General features: G+C 38.1%; 2 protein-coding genes across 5 annotated transcripts in view; both read left to right on the top strand.

The window, feature by feature from the left end:
• Positions 1 to 10040, top strand: part of si:ch73-181d5.4 (uncharacterized) — a 30548-nt gene extending 20508 nt beyond the window's left edge. For all 3 annotated transcript variants that reach the window (XM_058643863.1, XM_058643861.1, XM_058643862.1), the window contains exons 11-16: positions 77 to 236; positions 345 to 933; positions 1064 to 1217; positions 1313 to 1402; positions 1495 to 1690; positions 2279 to 10040. In XM_058643863.1, the coding sequence (XP_058499846.1) occupies positions 77 to 236; positions 345 to 933; positions 1064 to 1217; positions 1313 to 1402; positions 1495 to 1690; positions 2279 to 9351 (8262 nt within the window). In that variant the 3' untranslated portion in view covers positions 9352 to 10040. The remainder of the gene's footprint in view (positions 1 to 76; positions 237 to 344; positions 934 to 1063; positions 1218 to 1312; positions 1403 to 1494; positions 1691 to 2278) is intronic.
• A 1011-nt stretch (positions 10041 to 11051) lies between these two features.
• LOC131469042 (transcription factor-like 5 protein) overlaps positions 11052 to 27068 on the top strand; it is a 17712-nt gene continuing 1695 nt past the window's right edge. The window contains exons 1-6 of one of the 2 annotated variants that reach the window (XM_058643877.1): positions 11052 to 11210; positions 12619 to 13171; positions 13270 to 13426; positions 13511 to 13652; positions 13741 to 13915; positions 26198 to 26339. In XM_058643877.1, coding sequence (XP_058499860.1) covers positions 12627 to 13171; positions 13270 to 13426; positions 13511 to 13652; positions 13741 to 13915; positions 26198 to 26339 — 1161 coding nt within the window. In that variant the 5' untranslated portion in view covers positions 11052 to 11210; positions 12619 to 12626. Of the gene's footprint in view, positions 11211 to 12618; positions 13172 to 13269; positions 13427 to 13510; positions 13653 to 13740; positions 13916 to 26197; positions 26345 to 27068 lie in introns of both variants that reach the window. The other variant, XM_058643878.1, reaches the window with a different exon arrangement.

The following is a 27068-nucleotide window of genomic DNA, read 5'->3' as shown; positions in this document are numbered from 1 at the left end:
TCATTATACACTGTTATACCCTCCCCATTCCTTTTGAGTCTTAGTTCTCATTGTTTGTGTGTCTGTGTCTGTATAGGTTTCGTCTCAGGAACAGAAGAGAAGTTTTCCTGCTCCTGCTCTCAAGAACAAAATAAACCAGAGCAGTGCTGCTGCAAATATTTTCACCTGTATGCTTAAAGACACAACATCAGAGCACAAAGCTCACCTCTTTGACCTGAAATGTAAAATATGCACAGGTAAATTAAAAACCTATTTTATATCAGTTGTGTATTTTGTATTAGATATTATCAAATGAGCAACAGATGATATTTTAGGTATTGTAAGATGTTTTTTCATTTCCATAGGCCAAATACTTGCTGGTGAAGTGGATGAACCTGCAACAAAAAAAACCAAGATTACTGAAAAAAGAGATAAACCTGAACCCTCTTGGAGAAAACATTCAGGAGATGACTCCCCCTTGCTGGCACCTCCTGACTCACCTGACATGGACTCTCCAACATCCCGCCTCGTCATTGACTCTCCAGCAGCACTGACTATAGTAGAATCCCCTGCTTCCCCCTTAATGGATTCTCCAGCCTCTCCTACTTTAGAGTCTCCTGCTTCCCCCATCTCAGAGTCTCCTGCATCCCCAACTTCAGACCTTTCCAGAGCTACAGCACAACAAAGAGCATACACACCTGTTGTCATTCCAGCTGTCTCCACTGTGACCATCACAAGACGTGATCCCCGCACTGCAGCAAACAGGTTCTCCACTGGTCCCAGTAACACAACCCATAACCAGTCAACCCGTTATTTTCCTGTCAAAGAGAATACCTCTGCATCGCTCTCTGCACCAGCATCCTCACTACCACCACCACCCAAAATGTTACCCAAATCTATCTTAATGAAGCCATCTTCCTCAGCAGATCCCAGACTCTATGGGGCATCCTCAAGGTATGTAAACAACTGTTGAAATGTAAATGTAATGAAATATTCCCATTTCAAGAAAGTGCCCATTGTGCTTGATATTACCCTGTAGCAAGCGTATGTGGGTGTAATTGTACTTCTCTGGCTTATATTTCAGGACTGTGATTTCTGAATCACCCGCCAATGGAGAGAGTGCTCAGTTCCTTGCTAAGCAAGAGATTGTGTGGAAAGGCTTCCTTAACATGCTCAATGTAGCCAAGTTTGTCACAAAGGGATATCTGGTTTCTGGATCTGCTGAAAACCTAAAAGCGGTAAAAGCTTTTCATACATTACTCAAATTTCCAGCGCTGTTTCAATCAAGTCTGTCTTTGCCATTGAAACTTACTGATATTGTATTTGTGTGTAGGATCTGCCTGATACCATACAGATTGGTGGACGAATCCTGCCACAAACGGTGTGGGACTATGTTACAAAGCTAAAGACATCTGTCACAAAGGCAAGCTTTTTAAAGTAATTACTTAAGTGGCTTATATAATATAGGTAAAATATTTTAATGCCGTACTTATTTTGTTTGTTTTTACTTATTAGGAGTTGTGTGTCATCCGGTTTCACCCTGCAACAGAGGAGGAAGAGGTGGCCTATGTTTCCCTGTATTCCTATTTCAGCAGCAGAGGTCGTTTTGGTGTTGTTGCACATAACAGCCGTTCCATCAAGGATGTATACCTCGTCCCGCTCAGTGCAAATGAATTAGTCCCATCCATACTGCAGCCTCTTGAAGGGCCAGGTGAGATAATACCTCAACTACTGCACATAGTCAAGCACAATAAACTGTTACATAATTTGGCTTTGGCAAGCATTTGTATTAATATTTAACTGTAACACCTATGTTCAGGCTACAATATCTGAATAATTAATAATAGGGGACCTGCTTTTATTTTTCCTATTACTTATGATTAAGTAAACAACTTCCTTCCCAGTTCCAACCAACTCCCTAAAAAATATTGAACATTGACAGATGGAACAACAAGAAAAGACAACATTAATTAATGACAGTAAAACCTGAAATTATGTTTAAACTGGCTATTTCATTAAATCTCAATATTTACTATGCGCATATTTTTAAATTATATTTTTAAAAAGTTTTTACACATGGTCATAAATGCAGACAATGAAATAATTTATTAATCCTTACAATAGAAGATTAGGTTTACAAAGTATATGCTAATATAATAATATTTATTGTAATTGTGTTGATAGTAATCCCAGCTTTTTCCTAAATAAATTTCCACATGTTTTGAATTTGAGGTAATTTGACCTTTCTCAGCAAAATACGTTATAAAGAATTATGTGTCTTGTCTTTTATATTTTATAGGACTTGAAATTAATCGACCCAATCTTCTTCTGGGTCTGGCAATCGTCCAGAAGGCAAAACGTCCAGGAAGTGTGCTTCAGGAAACTGAAGAGAAGAGACCAAAGGTTCATATGTCCAAAGACCCCATGTGGATCCCAAAACCTCCTATCCTCTATGGCTCTGACAAATTAGAGATATTCCAACCCTACGATCCTGAGACTCCCTCTAGTACCACCCCACCTGGTTCAGCATCTTGCCCTGGTTCACCTTCAGATTCACCTTCTGGCCCAATTACTGCACCATCTTCTTTGACCTCTTTGAAAGCAAATCCTCCTCTCTTTGCCTCTACTTCTTCCTCCAGTAGCATCTCTGACAAAAATCCCACAAAAGGATCCAGTAATAAGACTCCACTACAGACTATTTTGAAAACTTTGTTTCGCAAAAAGGAAAATGACTCCACTGTTGCTTCTGATGGAAGCTCTTCAACAACAGCAATAAATCCTAAAAACACCCCACTGTTTTCTCAAGTAGATCCAATTGTCCAACAATATGGGCAGAAATCCAAAGTCAAAATGATGGAAGAAGTGGAAAATGACTTTGACCGACCATATGACCCAGAGGAGGAATATGATCCAGCCATGGGATATGGAAGGGTTGGTCCACAGAAAATGGAGGAAATTAAGAAAGATGTCCCTCCATTGTCTGACTGTGTGGAGGATGACATAGCCTATGATCCAGAGGATGAGACTCTCTTTGAAGATATTCGAAGTGATACTCATGAACCAAAGGCTCCTGTTCCAGTATCAGATTCTACATCATGTCCAACAACACTTTCCACCCAGATTGTAACACCAGCTGCCACCCCACTGCAAACTACCCCATCTACCCCACCTGTAGTAATGCCAAACCTTCCAACAGGCACCGTGGTTGTTTCAGCTGCAACACTGACTGAACAACAGCGCATGCTTGAAGAGCTCAATAAGCAGATTGAAGAGCAAAAACGACAGTTGAAGGAGCAGGAAGAGGCACTACGTCAACAGAGAGAAGCTGTGGGTATGTTCATGGCTCAATTTTCTGTTTCTGATTCCCTGTTGTCTCCACCATCAAAATCTGTGCCAATCAGTCAACCGCCATCTCTACCAAGTGGCACAATGCAAACAGAACCTTCAGAATCATCAGAGTCCAAAAACCCTACAGAGACTGCAGACAAATCAACTGGGAATTTTCACTCGGCTAAAGGAGAAGATACCACTGTCCTCCCTGCTTTAAAAGATGATACAGATACCACTATAAAGCAAGATGAAACACAGGAAAATGTTGAGGAAACTGAAAAGTATTCTTCTGCTGGAGAGATTGAAGATTCTGATGTAGCGTATGACCCAGAAGATGAGTCGCTTTTTAATTTAATTCAAGAGGATGTATTTCAAGGAGCTAGTTCAAAGACTCATGATTCACCTGGGCAAAGTTCCGCTCGGAAGAGTGCTACGCCCAATTCATACCACGGCAGAAAGCGAAGGTCATCACCGAAGAGGCGGAGTCATCGTGAAAAGGACAGCAGTCCTTCAAGAAGATCACAACACCGCTCTCCTTCACATTCCCGCAGACGCAAGGAAAGAGATAGACACAGAAGAAGTGAAAGGGACAGGTCAAGACATAGATCTAGAAACCAGTCTGAGCGCCAGGGTCGCCATCATAAAGAGCATACTACACACCGACATTCTCATGGCCGAAAAAGATCCCCATCATCTCCTAGAAAAAGAGATTTTGTGTCCCTTTCGCCACAACAGCACAAAGAACTTTCCCCACAAGTACCTGAGAAATCACAACATGGAATAGTTCAGTGTAATCCTCCAGACTCTGTTGGAGCATTGGTAGAGAGAAACACATCACCATCTACCCCACATACTGTTAAAAATGACCCCGATGGATGTCAGCTAAAATACAATCTTGTTGAGAGCTCTGATAAAGATGTTTCTCAAAATTCACATTCATTTCACAACGTGAAGATTGAGGTTTCAGAACCACCAGAATTCCATGACTCTCAAAAAAAGTCAGTAACTTGTCCTTCCGCACAGGTGGACAAACCCTCTCAACAAGAAATTATGCATATTGATAAATTGGAAAGTACAGTTCCACTTAGAGTAACTGACCCACCTATTCGAGATTCTCCTGAAAGCCCTGACCCAGAACCACAGTTCTTGAAAGATAGCAACGTTGAGAAGACTGACTGTATTAAGACTGAGGAAATCAGAGATCATGTGACACACACTGACCTCCCATTGCCATTTGTTAAAGTTGAAAACAATTGTATGCCTATTGGTGGTCAAACGCCAGTGGCAAATATTTTGGAACTTATTGTGGGAACCCCAAATCCAAAAACCCAACATTTACATAGTCCAAGTGTCAGTGATCAAAGTATTATAGGGGTTGACAAACAGTTAAAGGAGAAGAAATCAGATGTAAATTATCCAGAAATAATGGGTCAAGGGGGAGCATATTTAAAGCTAGCCAGTAATTCAGATATTCAAGGCACAGCACCCGAAGTAGATCCAGTGACAAAATATTCCAGGAATCTAGGTCCAGATATGAAAGATAAGGAAGGATCTAGGATGCAAGGTATGAACCTAGAATGCACTGATAAAAAACACTGTGAAACAGGAATGAGAGGATCTGTGCATATGCCAGTAGGTACAAATTCAGATGTGATAGATTCAGGACAACACAGTGAAATGAGAGATGCAGGGATAAAGGGTCCTTTAGAAATAGACCTAAAAGAAAGAGGTGAGAGTCCACATACTGGGTGTATGAGATCTCCTATGATTGGTGGCGGAAGAGATCACAGCCCAGATTTAAGGAGTCAAGGTCCATATCTCGTAGGGTCAAGAAGAGAGGGTTATCAGAGAGATGGGTTTCAGCCACATGGAAGAAATGAAGACTTCAGAAGGGTGGGCAAAGAAAAGAGTTTAGATATAAGTACAGTAATGGAGAACCGAGTTCAAACAACTGATATAACACCAACCCTTTCAATGACAAGTGAAAGCTGGTGCCCACAAAGCTGGCCAGATGAACCAAAATGGGACAGTACAGGACATAATACACCCCATGGTAAATATGGGGATACAAGGGGTAATAGAAACCAGCCACATGAAAGACGTACAAGCAGAGACAAGGGAGAAATAGGTTCAAATTTAAGGGATGCAAACATGCAAAATGTAAATATACAAGGTGTGGGGGTTGAGAGGAAAAATGATCCAATGGGTCAAGAAGGCATAGGTCCAAATGCTAATATTTCACATCAAGATTGGAGAGGAGCTGGTTCTGATCTGAGGGGTCATAGAGGTCAAGATAGGAGAGATTCAGTTGCAGGAAAACCATTTATGCAAGATGGCTACAGGCACCATCAGTCTGATATGCAAGGTCCAAACATAGAGACCCAGGAGTCTGACAGAGGACTAACAAGCTCTGATTTCATGACACCTGAAACAAGAGGACCTGCTAGTAATATCCCATTGAATGACAGAAGAGGATCAAGAGGTCCAGATTTTTGGAGAGGTCCAACTATGGAAAATACAGGACCCAGCCCGATAGGACCAGGAGGTGCACATTTCAGAGGGCTAGAGACTGAGAGGAAAGACCCATCTTTAAATTATCATGGACCTGATATGAGAGGACAAGGTGCTAATTTCAGCAGACCATGGCCTAAAATTAGAGGTCCAGATATGGTTGTTCCTGAATGTCAAGGTTTCAGTGGTCCAGGACCTGAACAGAGTGGCCCTCCTCTAGAGGGATGTAACAGGAGAGAACATAAAAGTACAGATTTCAGACCTGGACCTGTAAGGAGAAGTCCTGTTTTGGGGGGTCTTGGGACTGACAAGAGACAACCTGAAGGTCCAAATTTCAGTGGTCCAGGACCCGAGAGTAGGGGTCCCATTATGAAGGGTCCTGGAACAGATGGGAGAGGTCCTGAAGCTCCACATTTCAGCAGACCAGGACCTGAGAGAAGAGGTCACCCTGTGGAGGGTCTTGGATCCAACAGGAGAGATCCTGAAGGTCCAGATTTCAGAAGATCGGCACCTGAATGGAGAGGTCCTGCTATGGAGGGTCCTGTGACATGTATAGGACCAGGTGGTCCAGATATCAGAGGACCAAGGAATGAAGGTAGAGGCCAGTCTATGGAGGGTCCTGGGACTGACGGGAGACGACCCGAAGGACCACATTTCAGTGGACCAGGACCTGAGATGAGGGGTCCAACTATGGAGGGTCTTGGGACTAACAGGAGAGATCCCCAATGTTCAGATTTCAGAGGACCAAGATCTGAGTGGAGAGGTTCTGCTATAGAGGATCCTGGGACTGACATGAGAGGACCACCTGGTCCAGATTTCAGGGGACCAGGGCATGAAAGCACAACCGTGCCACTGGAGGGTCCTGGACTTGGCAGAGGAGGACCTGGAGTTCCACATTTTAGAGGGCCAGGGCCTGACAAAAGGGGATCTGGAACAGATAGGAGACGTCCTGAAGCTCCACATTTCAGCAGACCAGGACTTGAAAGGAGAGGTCAAGCTATGGAGCAACTTTGGGCTGACCAGAGGGGACCAGATGGTTCATATTTCAGAGGACCAGGTCCTGAAAGGGGAGCTCCTAATATGGAAGGTCCTGGGACTGATAGACAAATATCTGAATATCCAGATATCAGCAGACAAGGACCTGAAATGAGAGGTCCTGCTATGGAGGGATCTTGGACTGGTCCAAATTTCAGTGGACCAGGACCCGAAAGAGGAGGCCTTGTTATGGAGAGTCCTGAGTTTAATAGCAGAGGCCCTTCAGGTCTTGCTTTCAGGGGAATAGGGCCTGAAATCCCATTCATGGGGGGTCCTGGGTCTAGCATAGAAGGACCTGGAGGTCCTGATTCCAAAGATCTTGGACCTCATAACAGAGCACCAATAAATGAAAGGATAACTCCCTGTATAGACAGCCAAGAGCCTAACAAACACAAACCAGTACATTCACATTTTCAGGGACGAAACACTGGAAGGACAGGAACAGAAGGTCATGAGTTCAGAGGGCCTAGGTGTGAAAGAAGAGGTAATTCTGTAGAAGATGAAAGACCTACAATTAGAGGGCCAGGAGATCAAAATATTGGTGTGTCTGACAAAATAGGTATATATATTGAAGGCCCAGGGCCTCACAATCAGGAAAGTGGGGCACCCCACTTTAGGGTTCCAGGGTCTGATAGGGAGTATCAAAACATGGAGGGCCCAGAGCCTGACAGGAGAAGAGCAAGAAGTCCAAACATGAGGAGATCAGTGCCACAGCATTTAGGTTTAGTCACAGATGATCAAGGGCTTGTAGGTAGACACCCAGAGGGTTTAAATTTCAGGGGAGCTAGGCCAGAAATAAGACGGCTAGATGTGGAAGGAGCAAAAAACAGCTGGGACTTTACAGGAGACCCACAATTAAGGGGTCCTCGGCATGAAAGAAGACCTTTAGATATGGAGGGCCCAGACTTTGATAGTTGTCCACACCCTGAAAGAGTGGGTCCGGAAATAACTGGTATGGAGGGTCATGGAAGAGGACCAGATTTTAGAGGATTCTGCAGTGACTTCAGAGGTCCGGATACTGAGAACACCGGGCCTGGCATGAGAGAATCGGGGGACTCTGGAGCTGAAAAAAGAGATGTAGATGGCCCAAGACCTGATTGGAGAAAAGCAGTTGGTCCAAACTTTAGAGGCCCAGGCTTTAGGCAGACAGGCCAGAATACAGAAGGTCCTAGACATGATAGAAGAAATGAATGGGAAAGGGCTGACTTTGGAGGGTCAGAAGTTATCCATGAAAATCCAGGTTTGGAGGGCCCAGGACCTGGTAGAACAACTCCAAATTTCAGGGGTCAAAGGCCCTTTAGGAGGAACAGTAGAGCACGAGGACCACGTGGGAACAGTTTAAATCAGGGAGACGGATGGAAAGGCACAAACATAGAACGGTGGTCAGATGGAAGAGGTGCCAATGTGGAGACTGCTGTTCATGAAGGAGATCACAGGGATATACATTCCAGGAAGATTCAAAAAGATCCAGATGAGCAGGACCATCAAAACAGGCAAGGTCCTCATAGTGGTCCTGGAGATAGGGGGTTAATACATATACAGGAAAGACCAAATGCTCAATTTCCAGGGCCTATGAGAGGACCACAAGGTGATTGGCATGGTCCTGGTTGCAGTGATCAAGGGCCTGGCCAGGATAATCTAGATATGTGTCCAGGACAAGGGCCAAGGGAAGAAACTGTAAATGAATGGAGAGGGTCAGCTAGATGGGGTGCTCAAAATCGAAGAGGGCGCGGGACATTTTTTAGGAGGGAAAGACGGCAAGATCACAGAGGAGAAAGCCATGATAGAAGGGGTACAGGCTTTAGGGGATCAGTATCAGATGTGAAAGGGTGTCCAGATGTGGCAAATGACTGGAGGCAGTCTCACAAGGGAGGCCCATACTTGATCAATTCGTGTCCAGACAGGAGAGAATTTGAGCCTGAAGGTCCATATAGACCAGAGTCAGGAGGTTTAGATTTAAGAGGCCCACAACGTGGACACAGAAATTCAAACACTGAGGGTCCACAGGCTGATGAAACATTTTCAGATTGGGGAGGACAAGGTAGACGATTTGAGCATGAGTTAAGAGGGGACAAGAGAGGTCCAGACATGGGAAGGCTAGGGCCTGTAAGAGGTTCAGATATGAGACATGGGTCTGGTAGGTGGGATGCAAACACTGAGATTTCTGGATCTGATAGAAAAGGTTCAGAAATTAAGGGGTCAGGCTTAGACCCCAGGGGAGCTGAGCATGACATGCAAGCTTCGAGGTTGTCAGATATACCTACATCACTTAATTTCAGTCCTTCTCAGGATCCTACATTTCAAGGTCCTAGTGATATACATTCTCCTCAGTTTAATAGGCCCCCAGGTCCTGCTCCAAACTGTGGAGAAGGTCCACAAAATCAACCATCGGTAAATTCCCAGAGACACAGAACTGCTTTACTTCCCACTCCACCAGGTCTTATACACTTTCCAAATCATATGATGAACAATCCTAATGTCTCCAAATACAATTAAATGTGTTTCTCTACAAACAGGGATTGGAGTACAGATAGACCAGTGGATGGAAAAAGATAGAAGCACACCAATAGATAGAAATACAGGTGCTGGAAATGACAAAACAGATCAGGGTAATTAACATGCTAAGCAAGTATTTGGTACATCTAGCGAGGAAAATAAAACACATTTCAATTCAAGTACATCAGCTAAAAATCTTAATACCTGGGCCCCTCAAGACCTAAAGTTGCTGAACTAGATTCATCATCACATTGGATACTAGAGTAATCATAGCATTGGATCGATAAACGGCAACACATAACACACGAGTGCATTTTATTTTTTTCAAGGAAACTTCCTTAGTGTCTGTGTCCTACTAATGTTTATAGATCTATAGATGATCTACAGTCAAGGCCTTTCAAGAACAGAGATTGTAACTTGATTTGATCATAGTCAAAAGTACAATTATGTTTTGTTTTATGTTTAAAGTACCTGAATTTATTTTTGTTATTAGGACTGAATGCCTCTTAACCATAATCACCTGCAAATTGAGCTTGGTGTGTATTTATATATGCAAATACAAATGTTTTGTACAGTTTTTTTATTTAACATAGCCATAACTGGTACAGTAACCTTGATTTGGCTTTTATGTTTCTCTGTTGATAAAAGATTTTTTCGAGTTGAGAATAAAATGACGCTTTAAAAAAATAAAAAAAATAATCAAATCTGATGTTTCTTGTTTGTGATATTGTATTAGTTACTGTGTCCCCTATACTTTTGAGGTAAAGTTAAAAAGTCACCTTTTACAGACACTTCAGCTTTATTGGTGCAAGACAAGAGCCTTACATTGGTGATAAATATGCACATAAAAGTATTTAAAAAATCGTATAGATTATGTATTACATGTCATTTAGCAGACGCTTTTATCCAAAGAGAATTACAATGGAATTCATTACAATCAGCCAGGGGTGGAGTCGAACGTGTGACCATTGCGACCACGATGTCTTTTGGACACAGGGTACCGGTCTTAACCACTGAGCCACTCCACCATGTGGTGGTGAAGGCATTTAGTTGAATTTATAGATTTCACTGGTTAGTTTTTTTTTATAGTTTTAGTATTTGAATAGGCAAAATACTGTATAACTGCATTTAGAACTGTATTTCAGTACAGTTTTGAGGAACTCATATTTAACATTACAGTGAACTGAATCCATGTTTTTACTACTTTTGACTACCTCTTGTAATTCATGCACAAGTAGTATGGAGTACTTTTACTTTATACTTTTGGAATAATCCAGGGTCAAAGTTCACTTTTCACAACAAAAATTAGGTTAATCGTCCATCTTTTATGTGGTGTAGAATACTTCATTTGTATTAGTAGTTTATGATTTCAGTTTTATTTGATAGAGTACCTCTTGTACTTCATATGCAAGTTATATGAAGTACTGTATTGTATACATTTTGAGTAATGCAGGGTCAAAGTTCATTTTTAGCAACACAAAATATAATATTTGTCCATCTTTGAAGAGGTATAAAATACATATTTTTACAAGTAGTGTATGATATCACTTTTATTGGACTCAGTATGTCTACTTCATGCATAATTTTACTGTATACTTTTGGAGTAATCCACGGTTAACACTCTCAAACACATTACATTAAAATATTTGATTTCATATAAGCAAGTGGATATCAATATGCCGAGCATAACTTTTTAATTTGGAGTTTTATTTTGAACACCGGATGTCGATGTCCTTACAAATCAGGAGGTCGTTAAAATTCAGCGCCTGATATTTTGACCACGGAGAAACGACGAGTGTCAGGTAGCTTGACCGCAGTTCACTGCCCACGCAGCCACGGAGGAATCGTTTGGATATAAAGTAAGTGCAGAGACGACAGAATGGGTGGTTTATATAATAATGTTCAGTATTGACGATTTAAATACGGACACTTGGCAACGCTAATTAAAGGATTGTATGAGGTTGAGCAGGTTATTAGCAAACCTGTCATCGAAAATAGTTCCTAGCGTAAAGTTAATTGTTTGCTAATTTCCGTTTACGGGCTAGTCTTTGTCTCTGTCGATTGTCTCTGAGTTTTGTAGATAATAATTATCACAACTTTTATTACTTCTCTTTAAGCCCAACTTCAACTAAAATTAATTAAAAGAACTGTTTCCGTGTTCATGTATTCAGATAAGATTGTAGTTATTATGTATATGAATATAATATATTCATATACATAATAACTAGCTAGTAGCATTTCAAGAATACCATAAAGTTATTACACTTTGGCCACAGACGGTGACTAAAAATTCCTCCATTTACCAAATTAATTGAACCAAATGTTCTTTGTTCTAAGGGGGAAAAACATTGGCGTTTGGCGTGTAAACATTTGAAAACTAGCCAAGTCAAATACGATGTTCGCATGTAATTAGAGTTGCAACTAACGATTATTTTCATAAGCGATGAATCTGTTGGTTATTTTCACTATTAATCGAGTAATCGTTTGGTCCATAAAATGTTAGAAAACGTTAAAAAACGTTTATCAGTGTTTGTCAAACCATGTCTTGTTTTGTCCACAAACCAAAATGATTCACTTTTAATGATTTCTTTGTTATAAGGAGCAAATTAACGAAGAAAATATTCACATTGAAGAAGCTGAAACAATCAGAAACCTTGTTTTAATAATGAAAAAAGCTTCAAACCGATAATCGATTAATTTAGTAATCGATTAATAATCAATTAATAGAGTAATTGTTTCAGCTCTACATGGAATTGATGTTCATTAGTTGTGTTTACAAGTAAATATTTCATAAGGCTGCTCGATTACGGCAGAAAAGGTTGTTTTCTTGCATTTTGTGCTACCTTTTTGTAGTGACAATTTATCCAGAGTTTTAATTCAAACTTTTGTTTGCCACAGTTGGTGTCGACTGGGGTATCTTTGATTGCTTGGGTTTGGTTTCAAAAAAATAAATCTCTGAGTAGTTTGAATACATTTCCGAAAAAAATAAAGTCTTATTTATCACAATGAAGAAATATGGCTTACAGCCTCTTTAGCCATTTATTTAAAGAATTAACAAAATAAGAAATGGCTCCTACATTCTTGTTAATGATCAAGTCTGGGCCTCGGTTTAAGATGTTACTGTCACTTATGGCGCATCTCCACCGGCTCTACTCGTCTCGCGAGTCCAGAAAATGCTAGCCATTGACAAATCAGCGTTACAATATTTAATGATGGCAATGTAAAACAAGCAACTCTTTCTCTTTACAACTTTTGTCTCATCCTTAGAGTAAAATATGTCAGCCTTCTCCTCGGCTCACAAAACCGCCGGTGACCTTTTCTCTGACTCTGTGGGCCAGATGTTGAGCCAAGGTGGATGTTTGACACATGATCTGGGGCAGATGTTGGGAAGTGAGCCCAGTCTGATAAAGATGACAGAGGTTGAATATGCTCACCTTCAACACCTGATCCAGACGCAACTGGAGGCACAAGCTGGGCCTCCTGATGGGTCCGGTGTCCATGGTCACCCTGCTACAGTGATGGTTAAAGATCCCACTGCATCCACTGGGCTTTCTGCTTCCACAACCACTCAAGCTATTGACCTGTCAACTTCAAATGAGCTAGTGATGCAAGGAGACAAGACACCAGGCCCTTATGGAGAGGTTCCGGGTTTTGTTCTGGCCAGAATCACAGGTAAAGGGAGTCTGACTAAACTGCGTGTTAACAGCAGGACGTCCTCACTGAGGCGACCCAGATCAGCTGTGAGAGTTTGCTTGGAGAAGAGGTTCAAAGGCATGTCTGCTGACTCCCCGAAGGATGTTCAGTCAGTCGTCCTCAGCAAGTAGGCTTCGCTGATGTACATTTTAATTTTTTAAGTCAATTGTAACTTGACGTACTGATCTAAAGTAATTCCTTCAATCTCTGTTGTTGTGTTTTTAGCGTGTTTACATTATTTCAGCAGTCTGCAGAGGCTCAAGAGGCAGCTGTACATCCAAAAATGCAGAACTGGTTAAAAACAGAGGGAGCGACTCCTGTTGTTGTTTCCAGCCCATACGTGGTGGGTGTGAATAACCCTGCCCCCAGCATGTGTGGTCAGGTGGGATGAAAACAAAAATGAAAACACATTTTTTATCTTTGGCTTATTAGCTGAACTCATTGTTAAACTTTATTTTAATCTTAGGTGCTCGGCCACATTCCTTATACGGTTGAAGAGCACCAAGATTCATTCATCCACAATTTCTGCTTGGACCCGGTCGTTACAAAAGCTCACTGTACCAGCAGCAGCAACTCAACAGAAGAGACGCCGTTGAGAAACATAGAGAGTAATTAAACTTTCAATCAACCTTCTTTTTTAAAAAACAAAACAAAAAACAGTTCAATATGCATGCAAGTTGTTTCCTTTTTTCGTAGATGTGGTGACACATGCTGCCTCCAGGAGGCGTGGTAGACCTCGCAGCCCTCAGCCGACCAAGGCTGTGGAGGACATCCCAGACTCTGCTGGAGCAGCAGGAAGCAGCACTAGGCGAACAGCTCAGGCTCATAACCAGCGCAAGGAGAAGCACAACATAATGGAAAGAGAGCGCAGGTGAGCAGCCATTACTCACCCACAGTGTCTGTGAATACACCTCAATGTTAATGACGTGGTTTAATGAAACATTCTGCAGATACAATTTCAATATCCACATATACACTTTCAATGTACTGTGTACATGTTCAACCCTCAGTAGTTTAGTCCATGGACTTCCTAAATTGTTGCTACACTACCTTTGTGGACTCAATCGCCATAATATTTATTTTAATTTTTAATACACTTTTTAAACACTTAAAAAGCTAAGGAATTTTGATATGAATGTCTCAGACATGAAAGAGGAAGATGAAAAGTATTTAACTCTCTTAAATATTCAGGTATGTGGCAGCTGAGGTCTGTGATCAAAGCTCTCAGTTTTAGAACAGCAGGAAATTTAAACACACAGTACAGTATGTCATTTCCACCACTAGGGGTCCCTCAATCAAAAGCTGTTATAGCATTGTTAGTGTACATTTAATGCAGAAAGATAACGTATTACTTTCATTACCTATACTTTGAAATTGAAAAGCCCAACTTAATCTTTTAGTTCATGACCTAATATGTATTTCCTTAGTTACATACAGTACAGTATATATGTACAAATATCAATGTGTTTTTCAAGCAAATATGCTCAACTTACAGTGTTCAAATGAGTTAAATCCTTACTCTTAAGTGAAGTATGTGTTACACCACACGAATAATTGATTAAAAAAATTATTGACAGATTGTATGAAAGTGTCAGTGGTGTAGTTTCCATTAAAATTTAAAAATTGCATATTTTCATCAAATTTATGAGAATTCGGATAAATAAGATACTTATTTGTGTGTTTCCGTCCACTCCTGTTAAGTGAATATTGGAGTTGTTGCTGCTTCCCAAATATTGTTGTAAAATTTGCACAAAGTTGAGTCATGTTGAGTCATTTGTTTTTCGTTATCCCTCCACATATTTCTTATCTACTGTTTTCCCCGATTTGATCCATCCTTTATTGGCTGAATCTGTTTCTATTGCATTTATTATTACAAGGCATTCTAGTGAGAACCTAGAGAAAAACCAAGCCCACTTTGGAGCACAGTGTCGTCATACTTTAACGTAGAAACATGATTGTAACTTTAAACGGGTCACAAGACTTAGGACAAGTCAAAGTTTTGATACATATTACGGTTTTTTATACAATCACAGTTTCACAGTTACTTTTTTTTTGGAGGTATTCTGATTTTACAATGAGTGTGTATTGGGTCCATGGGTGTGGCGCTAGAGTGCACACTGAGCTGAGATCCAGAAAAATAATCACAAAAATCTCTAAACAAACTCTTCTTCTGCCCACAATTTCCAACCTACACAGACAATTTTTACATTAAAACGTTGCTATGGTTGTTGTCTAACCATGTGTGTTGTTTTCATATGACTTGCAGTTTTTCTTAAAATCACCTAAAAGCACAGAGAGTTCTGGTCAAAGCTCTCATTCACTCCCATGTTAAAAGTCTGCTTTGGAGTTGATTTTAAAACTGTGATATCTGTGTCAATTTACACCCGTTTACACCCAAATTTAAATATGGGAGCTGCTGAAAACCTCCTGATGCTCAGATGTTATCTCTATTATCAATTTTTGAAATACATGCTCTCTGTTTCTGTGTGGACGACATACTATACTATGACATTTTGGACGACATACTAAACTATGACATTTTTGTCACATTTTGGACGACATACTAACCTATGACTATTTTGTCACATTTTGGATGACATACTACAGTATGACTTTTTTATCACATTTTGGACGACATACTTAAAGTGTGACTTTTTTTCAAATTTTGGACGTCATACTAAAGTATGACTTTTTTGTCACATATTACACTATGATCATTTCACTATACTATGACTGGGCAGTCTCATTTGGCACTTGAACACACAATCCTTGACTTCGTAAGTCACTGTCACTAACCCACAAGGGCTGGATGAGCTCTTTTGTCACATTTTGGACGACATACTAAACTATGACATTTTTGCCAATTTTTGGACGACATACTAAACTATGAAATTTTTGTCACATTTTGGACGACATACTAACCTATGACTTTTTTTGTCACATTTTGGACGACATACTAACTTATGACATTTTTGTCAAATTTTGGACGACATACTTAACTATGACATTTTAACCTATGAAGTTTTTGCCAAATTTTGGACGACATACTAAACTATGACATTTTTGCCAAATTTTGGACCACATACTAAACTATGACATTTTTGCCTCATTTTGGACGACATACTAAACTATGACATTCTTGTCAAATTTTGGACAACATACTAACCGATGACATTCTTGTCAAATTTTGGACGACATACTAACCTATGGGATTAGGTAAATTGGACACTCTAAATTGACCATAGGAGTGAGTGTGAGAGTGAATGGTTGTTTTTCTGTCTCTGTATGGGGCCCTGCGATGGACTGGCGAACTGTCCAGGGTGTACCCCGCCTATCGCCCGATGTAGCTGAGATTGGCACAGCACCCCCCACGACCCTCTGGTGGAGGATAAAGCGGTAGATGATGACTGACTGATGATACTAACCTATGACACTTTTGTCACATTTTGGACGACATACTAAAGTATGACTTTTTTGTCACATTTAGGATGACGTACTAAAGTATGACATTTTTGCCAAATTTTAGACGACATACTAACCTATGACATTTTTGCCAAATTTTGGACGACATACTAAACTATGACATTCTTGTCAAATGTTGGACAACATACTAACCGATGACATTCTTGTCAAATTTTGGACGACATACTAACCTATGACACTTTTGTCACATTTTGGACGACATACTAAACTATGACATTCTTGTCACATTTTGGACGACATACTTTTTTTTCACATTTTGGACGACATACTAACCTATGAAATTTTTGCCAAATTTTGGACGACATACTAACCTATGACATTTTTGCCAAATTTTGGACGACATATTAACCCATGCCATTTTTGTCACATTTTGGACGACATACTGAACTATGACTCTTTTGTCACATTTTGGACGACATACTAACCTATGACTTTTTTGTCACATTTTGGACGACATACTAAACTATGCCTTTTTTGTCACATTTTGGACGACATACTAAACTATGCCATTTTTGTCACATTTTGGACGACATACTAAACTATGCCATTTTTGTCACATTTTGGACGACATACTAAACTATGACTCTTTTATCACATTTTGGACGACATACTAAACTATGCCATTTTTGTCACATTTTGGACGACATACTAACCTATGACATTTTTTACAAATTTTGGACGACATACTAAACCATGACATTTTTGCCAAATTCTGGACGACATACTAAACTATGACAATTTTGTCACATACTACACGATGATAATTTCAGGACATCTTACTGTACTCTTACTGGGCAGTCTCGTTTGGGACTTGAACCCACAATCCTTGACTTAGTAAGTCACTGTCTTACCCATTAAGCCGTAAGGGCCGGTTGCTGCTGTAACACCTGTTGTCTTTTGCCAATTTTTGGACGACATACTAAACTATGACATTTTTGTCACATTTTGGACGACATACTAAAGTATGACTTTTTTGTCACATTTTGGACGAAATACTAAAGTATGACATTTTTGCCAAATTTTGGACGACATACTTAACTATGAAAGTTTTGCCAAATTTTGGACGGCATACTAAACTATGACATTTTTGCCAAATTTTGGACGACATACTAACTTATGACATTTTTGCCAAAATTTGGACCACATACTTAACTATGACATTTTTGTCACATTTTAGACGACATACTAACCTATGACATTTTTGCCAAATTTTGGACGACATACTAAACTATGACATTCTTGTCAAATTTTGGCCAACATACTAACCGATGACATTCTTGTCAAATTTTGGACGACATACTAACCGATGACACTTTTGTCACATTTTGGACGACATACTAAAGTATGACTGTTTTGTCACATTTTGGATGACGTACTAAACTATGACATTTTTGCCAAATTTTGGACGACATACTAAAGTATGACTCTTTTGTCACATTTTGGACGACATACTAACCTATGACTTTTTTGTCACATTTTGGCCGACATACTATACTATGACTTTTTTGTCACATTTTGGACGACATACTAAACTATGACATTTTTGCCAAATTTTGGACGACATACTAAACTATGACATTTTTGTCACGTTTTGGACGACATAGTAACCTATGACATTTTTGCCAAATTTTGGACGACATACTAAACTATGACAATTTTGTCACATACTACACGATGATAATTTCAGGACATCTTACTGGGCAGTCTTGTTCAGGACTTGAACCCACAATCCTTGACTTAGTAAGTCACTGTCTTACCCATTAAGCCGCAAGGGCTGGTTGCTGCTGTAACACCTGTTGTCTTTTGCCAATTTTTGGACGACATACTAAACTATGACATTTTTGTCACATTTTGGACGACATACTAAAGTATGACTTTTTTGTCACAATTTGGACGACATACTAAACTATGACATTTTTGCCAAATTTTGGACCACATACTAAACTATGACATTTTTGCCAAATTTTAGACCACATACTAAACTAAAACATTTTTGGACGACATACTAAACTATGACATTTTTGTCACGTTTTGGACGACATACTAACCTATGACTTTTTTGTCACATTTTGGACGACATACTATAACCTATGCCTTTTTTGTCACATTTTGGACGATATGTTAAACTATGCCTTTTTTGTCACATTTTGGACGACATACTAAACTATGACATTTTTGTCATATTTTGGACGACATACTAACCTATGCCTTTTTTGTCACATTTTGGATGACATACTTAACTATGCCATTTTTGTCACATTTTGGACGACATACTAACCTATGACTTTTTTGTCACATTTTGGATGACATACTTAACTATGCCATTTTTGACACATTTTGGACGACATACTAACCTATGACTTTTTTGTCACATTTTGGACGACATACTATACTATGACTTTTTTGTCACATTTTGGACGACATACTAAACCATGACATTTTTGTCTTATTTGAATGACATAGGGCAGGGCTAACTTAGACCTGGCGTTAGCTCACTTGGTAGAGCTGCAGCACTTTATTGAGTTAACAATCCTCATTGCAGGTGGCCCAGGTTCGAATCCCTCATCAGATGGCCTATTTCCCCTACCCCCATTTCTTGTCTCTCTGCACTATACTATCAATTGAAGGTATTAAAAGCCTGAAAAATATACTTCAAATTTTTGTGATATTTGGACGACATACTAAACTATGACATTTTTGCCAAATTTTGGACGACATACTAAACTATGACATTCTTGTCAAATTTTGGATAACATACCGATGAAATTCTTGTCAAATTTTGGACAACATACTAAAGTATGACTCTTTTGTCATATTTTGGACGACATACTAACCTATGACTTTTTTGTCACATTTTGGACGACATACTATATACTATGACTTTTTTGTCACATTTTGGACGACATACTAAACTATGACATTTTTGTCAAATTTTGGATAACATACCGATGAAATTCTTGTCAAATTTTGGACGACGTACTAAAGTATGACATTTTTGGACGACATACTAAACTATGACATTTTTTCCAAATTTTGGACCACATACTAAACTATGACATTTTTGCCAAATTTTGGACGACATACTAAACGATGACTTTTTTGCCAAATTTTGGACGACATACTAAACTATGACATTCTTGTCAAATTTTGGACGACATACTAACCTATGACACTTTTGTCACATTTTGGACGACATACTTTTTTGTCACATTTTGGACCACATACTAACCTATGACATTTTTGCCAAATTTTGGACGATATACTAAACTATGCCATTTTTGTCTCATTTTGGACGACATACTAACCTATGACTTTTTTGTCACATTTTGGACGACATACTAAACTATGACATTTTTAACACATTTTGGACGACATACTAACCTATGACTTTTTTGTTACATTTTGGACGACATACTAAACTATGACTCTTTTGTCACATTTTGGACGACATACTAAACTATGCCATTTTTGTCACATTTTGGACGACATACTAAACTATGACTCTTTAGTCACATTTTGGACGACATACTAAACTATGCCATTTTTGTCACATTTTGGACGACATACTAAACTATGACTCTTTAGTCACATTTTGGACGACATACTAAACTATGACATTTTTGTCATATTTTGGACGACATACTAACCTATGCCTTTTTTGTCACATTTTGGACGACATGCTAAACTATGCCTTTTTTGTCACATTTTGGACGACATACTAAACTATGACATTTTTGTCATATTTTGGACGACATACTAACCTATGCCTTTTTTGTCACATTTTGGATGACATACTTTACTATGCCATTTTTGACACATTTTGGACGACATACTAACCTATGACTCTTTTGTCACATTTTGAATGACATACTTAACTATGCCATTTTTGACACATTTTGGACGACATACTAACCTATGACTCTTTTGTCACATTTTGGACGACATACTAAACTATGACATTTTTGTCACGTTTTGGACGACATTTTGGACAAAATATGACTTTTTTGTCACATTTTGGACGACATACTAACCTATGACTTTTTTGTCACATTTTGGACGACATACTATATACTATGACTTTTTTGTCACATTTTGGACGACATACTAAACTATGACATTTTTGTCAAATTTTGGATAACATACCGATGAAATTCTTGTCAAATTTTGGACGACGTACTAAAGTATGACATTTTTGGACGACATACTAAACTATGACATTTTTTCCAAATTTTGGACCACATACTAAACTATGACATTTTTGCCAAATTTTGGACGACATACTAAACGATGACTTTTTTGCCAAATTTTGGACGACATACTAAACTATGACATTCTTGTCAAATTTTGGACGACATACTAACCTATGACACTTTTGTCACATTTTGGACGACATACTTTTTTGTCACATTTTGGACCACATACTAACCTATGACATTTTTGCCAAATTTTGGACGATATACTAAACTATGCCATTTTTGTCTCATTTTGGACGACATACTAACCTATGACTTTTTTGTCACATTTTGGACGACATACTAAACTATGACATTTTTAACACATTTTGGACGACATACTAACCTATGACTTTTTTGTTACATTTTGGACGACATACTAAACTATGACTCTTTTGTCACATTTTGGACGACATACTAAACTATGCCATTTTTGTCACATTTTGGACGACATACTAAACTATGACTCTTTAGTCACATTTTGGACGACATACTAAACTATGCCATTTTTGTCACATTTTGGACGACATACTAAACTATGACTCTTTAGTCACATTTTGGACGACATACTAAACTATGACATTTTTGTCATATTTTGGACGACATACTAACCTATGCCTTTTTTGTCACATTTTGGACGACATGCTAAACTATGCCTTTTTTGTCACATTTTGGACGACATACTAAACTATGACATTTTTGTCATATTTTGGACGACATACTAACCTATGCCTTTTTTGTCACATTTTGGATGACATACTTTACTATGCCATTTTTGACACATTTTGGACGACATACTAACCTATGACTCTTTTGTCACATTTTGAATGACATACTTAACTATGCCATTTTTGACACATTTTGGACGACATACTAACCTATGACTCTTTTGTCACATTTTGGACGACATACTAAACTATGACATTTTTGTCACGTTTTGGACGACATTTTGGACAAAATATGACTTTTTTGTCACATTTTGGACGACATACTAAACTATGACATTTTGGTCACATTTTGGACGACATACTAACCTATGACATTTTTGTCACATTTTGGACGACATACTAAACTATGACTTTTTTGTCAAATTTTGGACGACATACTAAACTATGACTCTTTTGTCACATTTTGGACGACATACTAAACTATGCCATTTTTGTCACATTTTGGACGACATACTAAACTATGACTCTTTAGTCACATTTTGGACGACATACTAAACTATGACATTTTTGTCATATTTTGGACGACATACTAACCTATGCCTTTTTTGTCACATTTTGGACGACATGCTAAACTATGACTTTTTTGTCACATTTTGGACGACATACTAAACTATGACATTTTTGTCAAATTTTGGATAACATACCGATGAAATTCTTGTCAAATTTTGGACGACGTACTAAAGTATGACATTTTTGGACGACATACTAAACTATGACATTTTTGCCAAATTTTGGACCACATACTAAACTATGACATTTTTGCCAAATTTTGGACCACATACTAAACGATGACTTTTTTGCCAAATTTTGGACGACATACTAAACTATGACATTCTTGTCAAATTTTGGACGACATACTAACCTATGACACTTTTGTCACATTTTGGACGACACACTTTTTTGTCACATTTTGGACCACATACTAACCTATGACTTTTTTGTCACATTTTGGACGACATACTAAACTATGACATTTTTGTCACGTTTTGGACGACATTTTGGACAAAATATGACTTTTTTGTCACATTTTGGACGACATACTAAACTATGACATTTTGGTCACATTTTGGACGACATACTAACCTATGACATTTTTGTCACATTTTGGACGACATACTAAACTATGACTTTTTTGTCAAATTTTGGACGACATACTAAACTATGACTCTTTTGTCACATTTTGGACGACATACTAAACTATGCCATTTTTGTCACATTTTGGACGACATACTAAACTATGACTCTTTAGTCACATTTTGGACGACATACTAAACTATGACATTTTTGTCATATTTTGGACGACATACTAACCTATGCCTTTTTTGTCACATTTTGGACGACATGCTAAACTATGACTTTTTTGTCACATTTTGGACGACATACTAAACTATGACATTTTTGTCATATTTTGGACGACATACTAACCTATGCCTTTTTTGTCACATTTTGCACGACATACTTAACTATGCCATTTTTGACACATTTTGGACGACATACTAACCTATGACTTTTTTGTCACATTTTGGACGACATACTAACCTATGCCTTTTTTGTCACATTTTGAATGACATACTTAACTATGCCATCTTTGACACATTTTGGACGACATACTAACCTATGACTTTTTTGTCACATTTTGGACGACATACTATACTATGACTTTTTTGTCACATTTTGGACGACATACTAAACTATGACATTTTTGTCACGTTTTGGACGACATACTATACTATGACTTTTTTGTCAAATTTTGGACGACATACTAAACTATGATATTTTTGTCACATTTTGGACGACATACTATACTATGACTTTTTTGTCACATTTTGGATGACATACTAAACTATGACATTTTTGTCACGTTTTGGACGACATTTTGGACAAAATATGACTTTTTTGTCACATTTTGGACGACATACTAAACTATGACATTTTGGTCACATTTTGGACGACATAGTAACCTATGACATTTTTGTCACATTTTGGACGACATACTAAACTATGACATTTTTGTCACATTTTGGACGACATACTATACTATGACTTTTTTGTCACATTTTGGATGACATACTTAACTATGCCATTTTTGACACATTTTGGACGACATACTAACCTATGACTCTTTTGTCACATTTTGGACGACATACTCAACTATGACATTTTTGTCACATTTTGGACGACATACTAAACTATGACATTTTTGTCACGTTTTGGACGACATTTTGGACAAAATATGACTTTTTTGTCACATTTTGGACGACATACTAAACTATGACATTTTGGTCACATTTTGGACGACATACTAACCTATGACATTTTTGTCACATTTTGGACGACATACTAAACTATGACTTTTTTGTCAAATTTTGGACGACATACTAAACTATGACTCTTTTGTCACATTTTGGACGACATACTAAACTATGCCATTTTTGTCACATTTTGGACGACATACTAAACTATGACTCTTTAGTCACATTTTGGACGACATACTAAACTATGCCATTTTTGTCATATTTTGGACGACATACTAACCTATGCCTTCATGTCACATTTTGGACGACATGCTAAACTATGCCTTTTTTGTCACATTTTGGACGACATACTAAACTATGCCATTTTTGTCACATTTTGGACGACATACTAAACTATGACTCTTTAGTCACATTTTGGACGACATACTAAACTATGCCATTTTTGTCATATTTTGGACGACATACTAACCTATGCCTTTTTTGTCACATTTTGGACGACATGCTAAACTATGCCTTTTTTGTCACATTTTGGACGACATACTTAACTATGACATTTTTGTCACATTTTGGACGACATACTAACCTATGCCTTTTTTGTCACATTTTGGACGACATGCTAAACTATGCCTTTTTTGTCACATTTTGGACGACATACTAAACTATGACATTTTTGTCATATTTTGGACGACATACTAACCTATGCCTTTTTTGTCACATTTTGGATGACATACTTAACTATGCCATTTTTGACACATTTTGGACGACATACTAACCTATGACTTTTTTGTCACATTTTGGACGACATACTAACCTATGACTCTTTTGTCACATTTTGGACGACATACTAAACTATGACTTTTTTGTCACATTTTGGACGACATACTATACTATGACTTTTTTGTCACATTTTGGACGACATACTAAACTATGACATTTTTGTCACGTTTTGGACGACATACTATACTATGACTTTTTTGTCAAATTTTGGACGACATACTAAACTATGACATTTTTGTCACATTTTGGACGACATACTATACTATGACTTTTTTGTCACATTTTGGACAACATACTAAACTATGACATTTTTGTCACGTTTTGGACGACATTTTGGACAAAATATGACTTTTTTGTCACATTTTGTACGACATACTAAACTATGACATTTTCGTCACATTTTGGACGACATACTAACCTATGACATTTTTGTCACATTTTGGACGACATACTAAACTATGACTTTTTTGTCAAATTTTGGACGACATACTAACCTATGACTTTTTTGCCAAATTTTGGACGACATACTAAGCTATGACATTTTTGCCAAATTTTGGACCACATTTTGGACGACATACTAAACTATGACAGTTTTGTCACGTTTTGGACGACATACTATACTATGACTTTTTTGTCAAATTTTGGACGACATACTAAACTATGACATTTTTGTCACATTTTGGACGACATACTATACTATGACTTTTTTGTCACATTTTGGACGACATACTTAACTATGACATTTTTGTCACGTTTTGGACGACATTTTGGACAAAATATGACTTTTTTGTCACATTTTGTACGACATACTAAACTATGACATTTTCGTCACATTTTGGACGACATACTAACCTATGACATTTTTGTCACATTTTGGACGACATACTAAACTATGACTTTTTTGTCAAATTTTGGACGACATACTAACCTATGACTTTTTTGCCAAATTTTGGACGACATACTAAGCTATGACATTTTTGCCAAATTTTGGACCACATTTTGGACGACATACTAAACTATGACAGTTTTGCCAAATTTTGGACCACATACTAAACTATGACATCTTTGTCACATTTTGGATGACATACTAACCTATGCCATTTTCGCTAACATACTAAACTATGACATTTTTGTCACATACTACACGATGATAATTTCAGGACATCTTACTGTACTATTACTGGGCAGTCTCGTTCGGGACTTGAACTCACAATCCTTGACTTAGTAAGTCACTGTCTTACCCATTAAGCTGCAAGGGCTGGTTGCTGCTGTAAAATCTGTTGTCTTTTGCCAATTTTTGGACGACATACTAAACTATGACATTTTTGTCACATTTTGGACGACGTACTAAAGTATGACATTTTTGCCAAATTTTGGACGACATACTTAACTATGAACATTTTGCCAAATTTTGGACGGCATACTGAAGTATGACATTTTTGCCAAATTTTGGACGACATACTAACTTATGACATTTTTGCCAAAATTTGGACGACATACCAAACTTTGAAATTTTTGTCACATTTTGGACGACATACTAACCTATGACTTTTTAGCCACATTTTGGACGACATACTAAAGTATGACATTTTCGCCAATTTTTGGACGACATACTAAACTATGACATTTTTGCCTTGTCTTGAGCTGCACAGGTTAAAATCTTTGTCCCTCTGTACAGGAAGAGGATACGTTTGTGTTGCGATGAGCTGAAGATGATGGTGCCATTCTGTGACTGCAACACAGACAAACTCACCACTCTGCAGAGGACCACGGCCTTCCTCAGCTACATCACAAAAGTGTACGGAGACACCTTCAAACAGGTAAGGTGAAAATGATTTTGTCCTCATCATTCCTTCACTAAATTATTTGAGACTTAAAAGCAAGACAAGACAAAGAGACATGAACATTAAAGTTTAATCAAAGTATAGTCCTGCAGCAGATTTTTTATTATATCACCTTCATTTTTGCAGACTTCAAGATCAAATTTCTCTAAAATTAACAGAATAAAGTCAAATTAACATGGTTATTTTATTGTTATTGATTACATACTATTGCAGTTATTTAGTCTATGAAAATTGGTTGTGACAGCAAATTAAAAAGAAAGCACTCATTCTGCACATTTTGTGCAACATCGCCACCTCCTGGACTAAAGGGAAGGAGCAGGTCAGACAGATTCCAACTAAAATCAGCACTATGTATTGGAGTATACTTTATTTTGAAAATATAACGCATAAAATAATTTTTAATTGTCCATCACCTAAAAAAAACGACATACTCCTCTTTAAATATATCCGTGTTTTATTGTTTATATATGCACATATAACTTTGCCTCTGGTGGTTCTTGTGTAGGTACTGTACATACAGTATGTATGTGTGTGTGTACTTAACAAACACAGTCCTCATGGAGACCAGAACCTGGTCCTAGTAAGGCAGTAGAAAGAAGAATACCTGAACAAACCTATGTGGTGGGGGGGGTTTTTAGTTGAAAACATTTTGTTTTACATTTTGTACCATACAAATAATGTTAAATTAACGATTGACTGAGTATT

Source organism: Solea solea, chromosome 11, assembly GCF_958295425.1.
Source record: "Solea solea chromosome 11, fSolSol10.1, whole genome shotgun sequence".
NCBI lineage: Eukaryota > Metazoa > Chordata > Actinopteri > Pleuronectiformes > Soleidae > Solea > Solea solea.
Note: the sequence above shows the minus strand (reverse complement) of the source record. Positions and strands in the feature narration are given on the sequence as shown.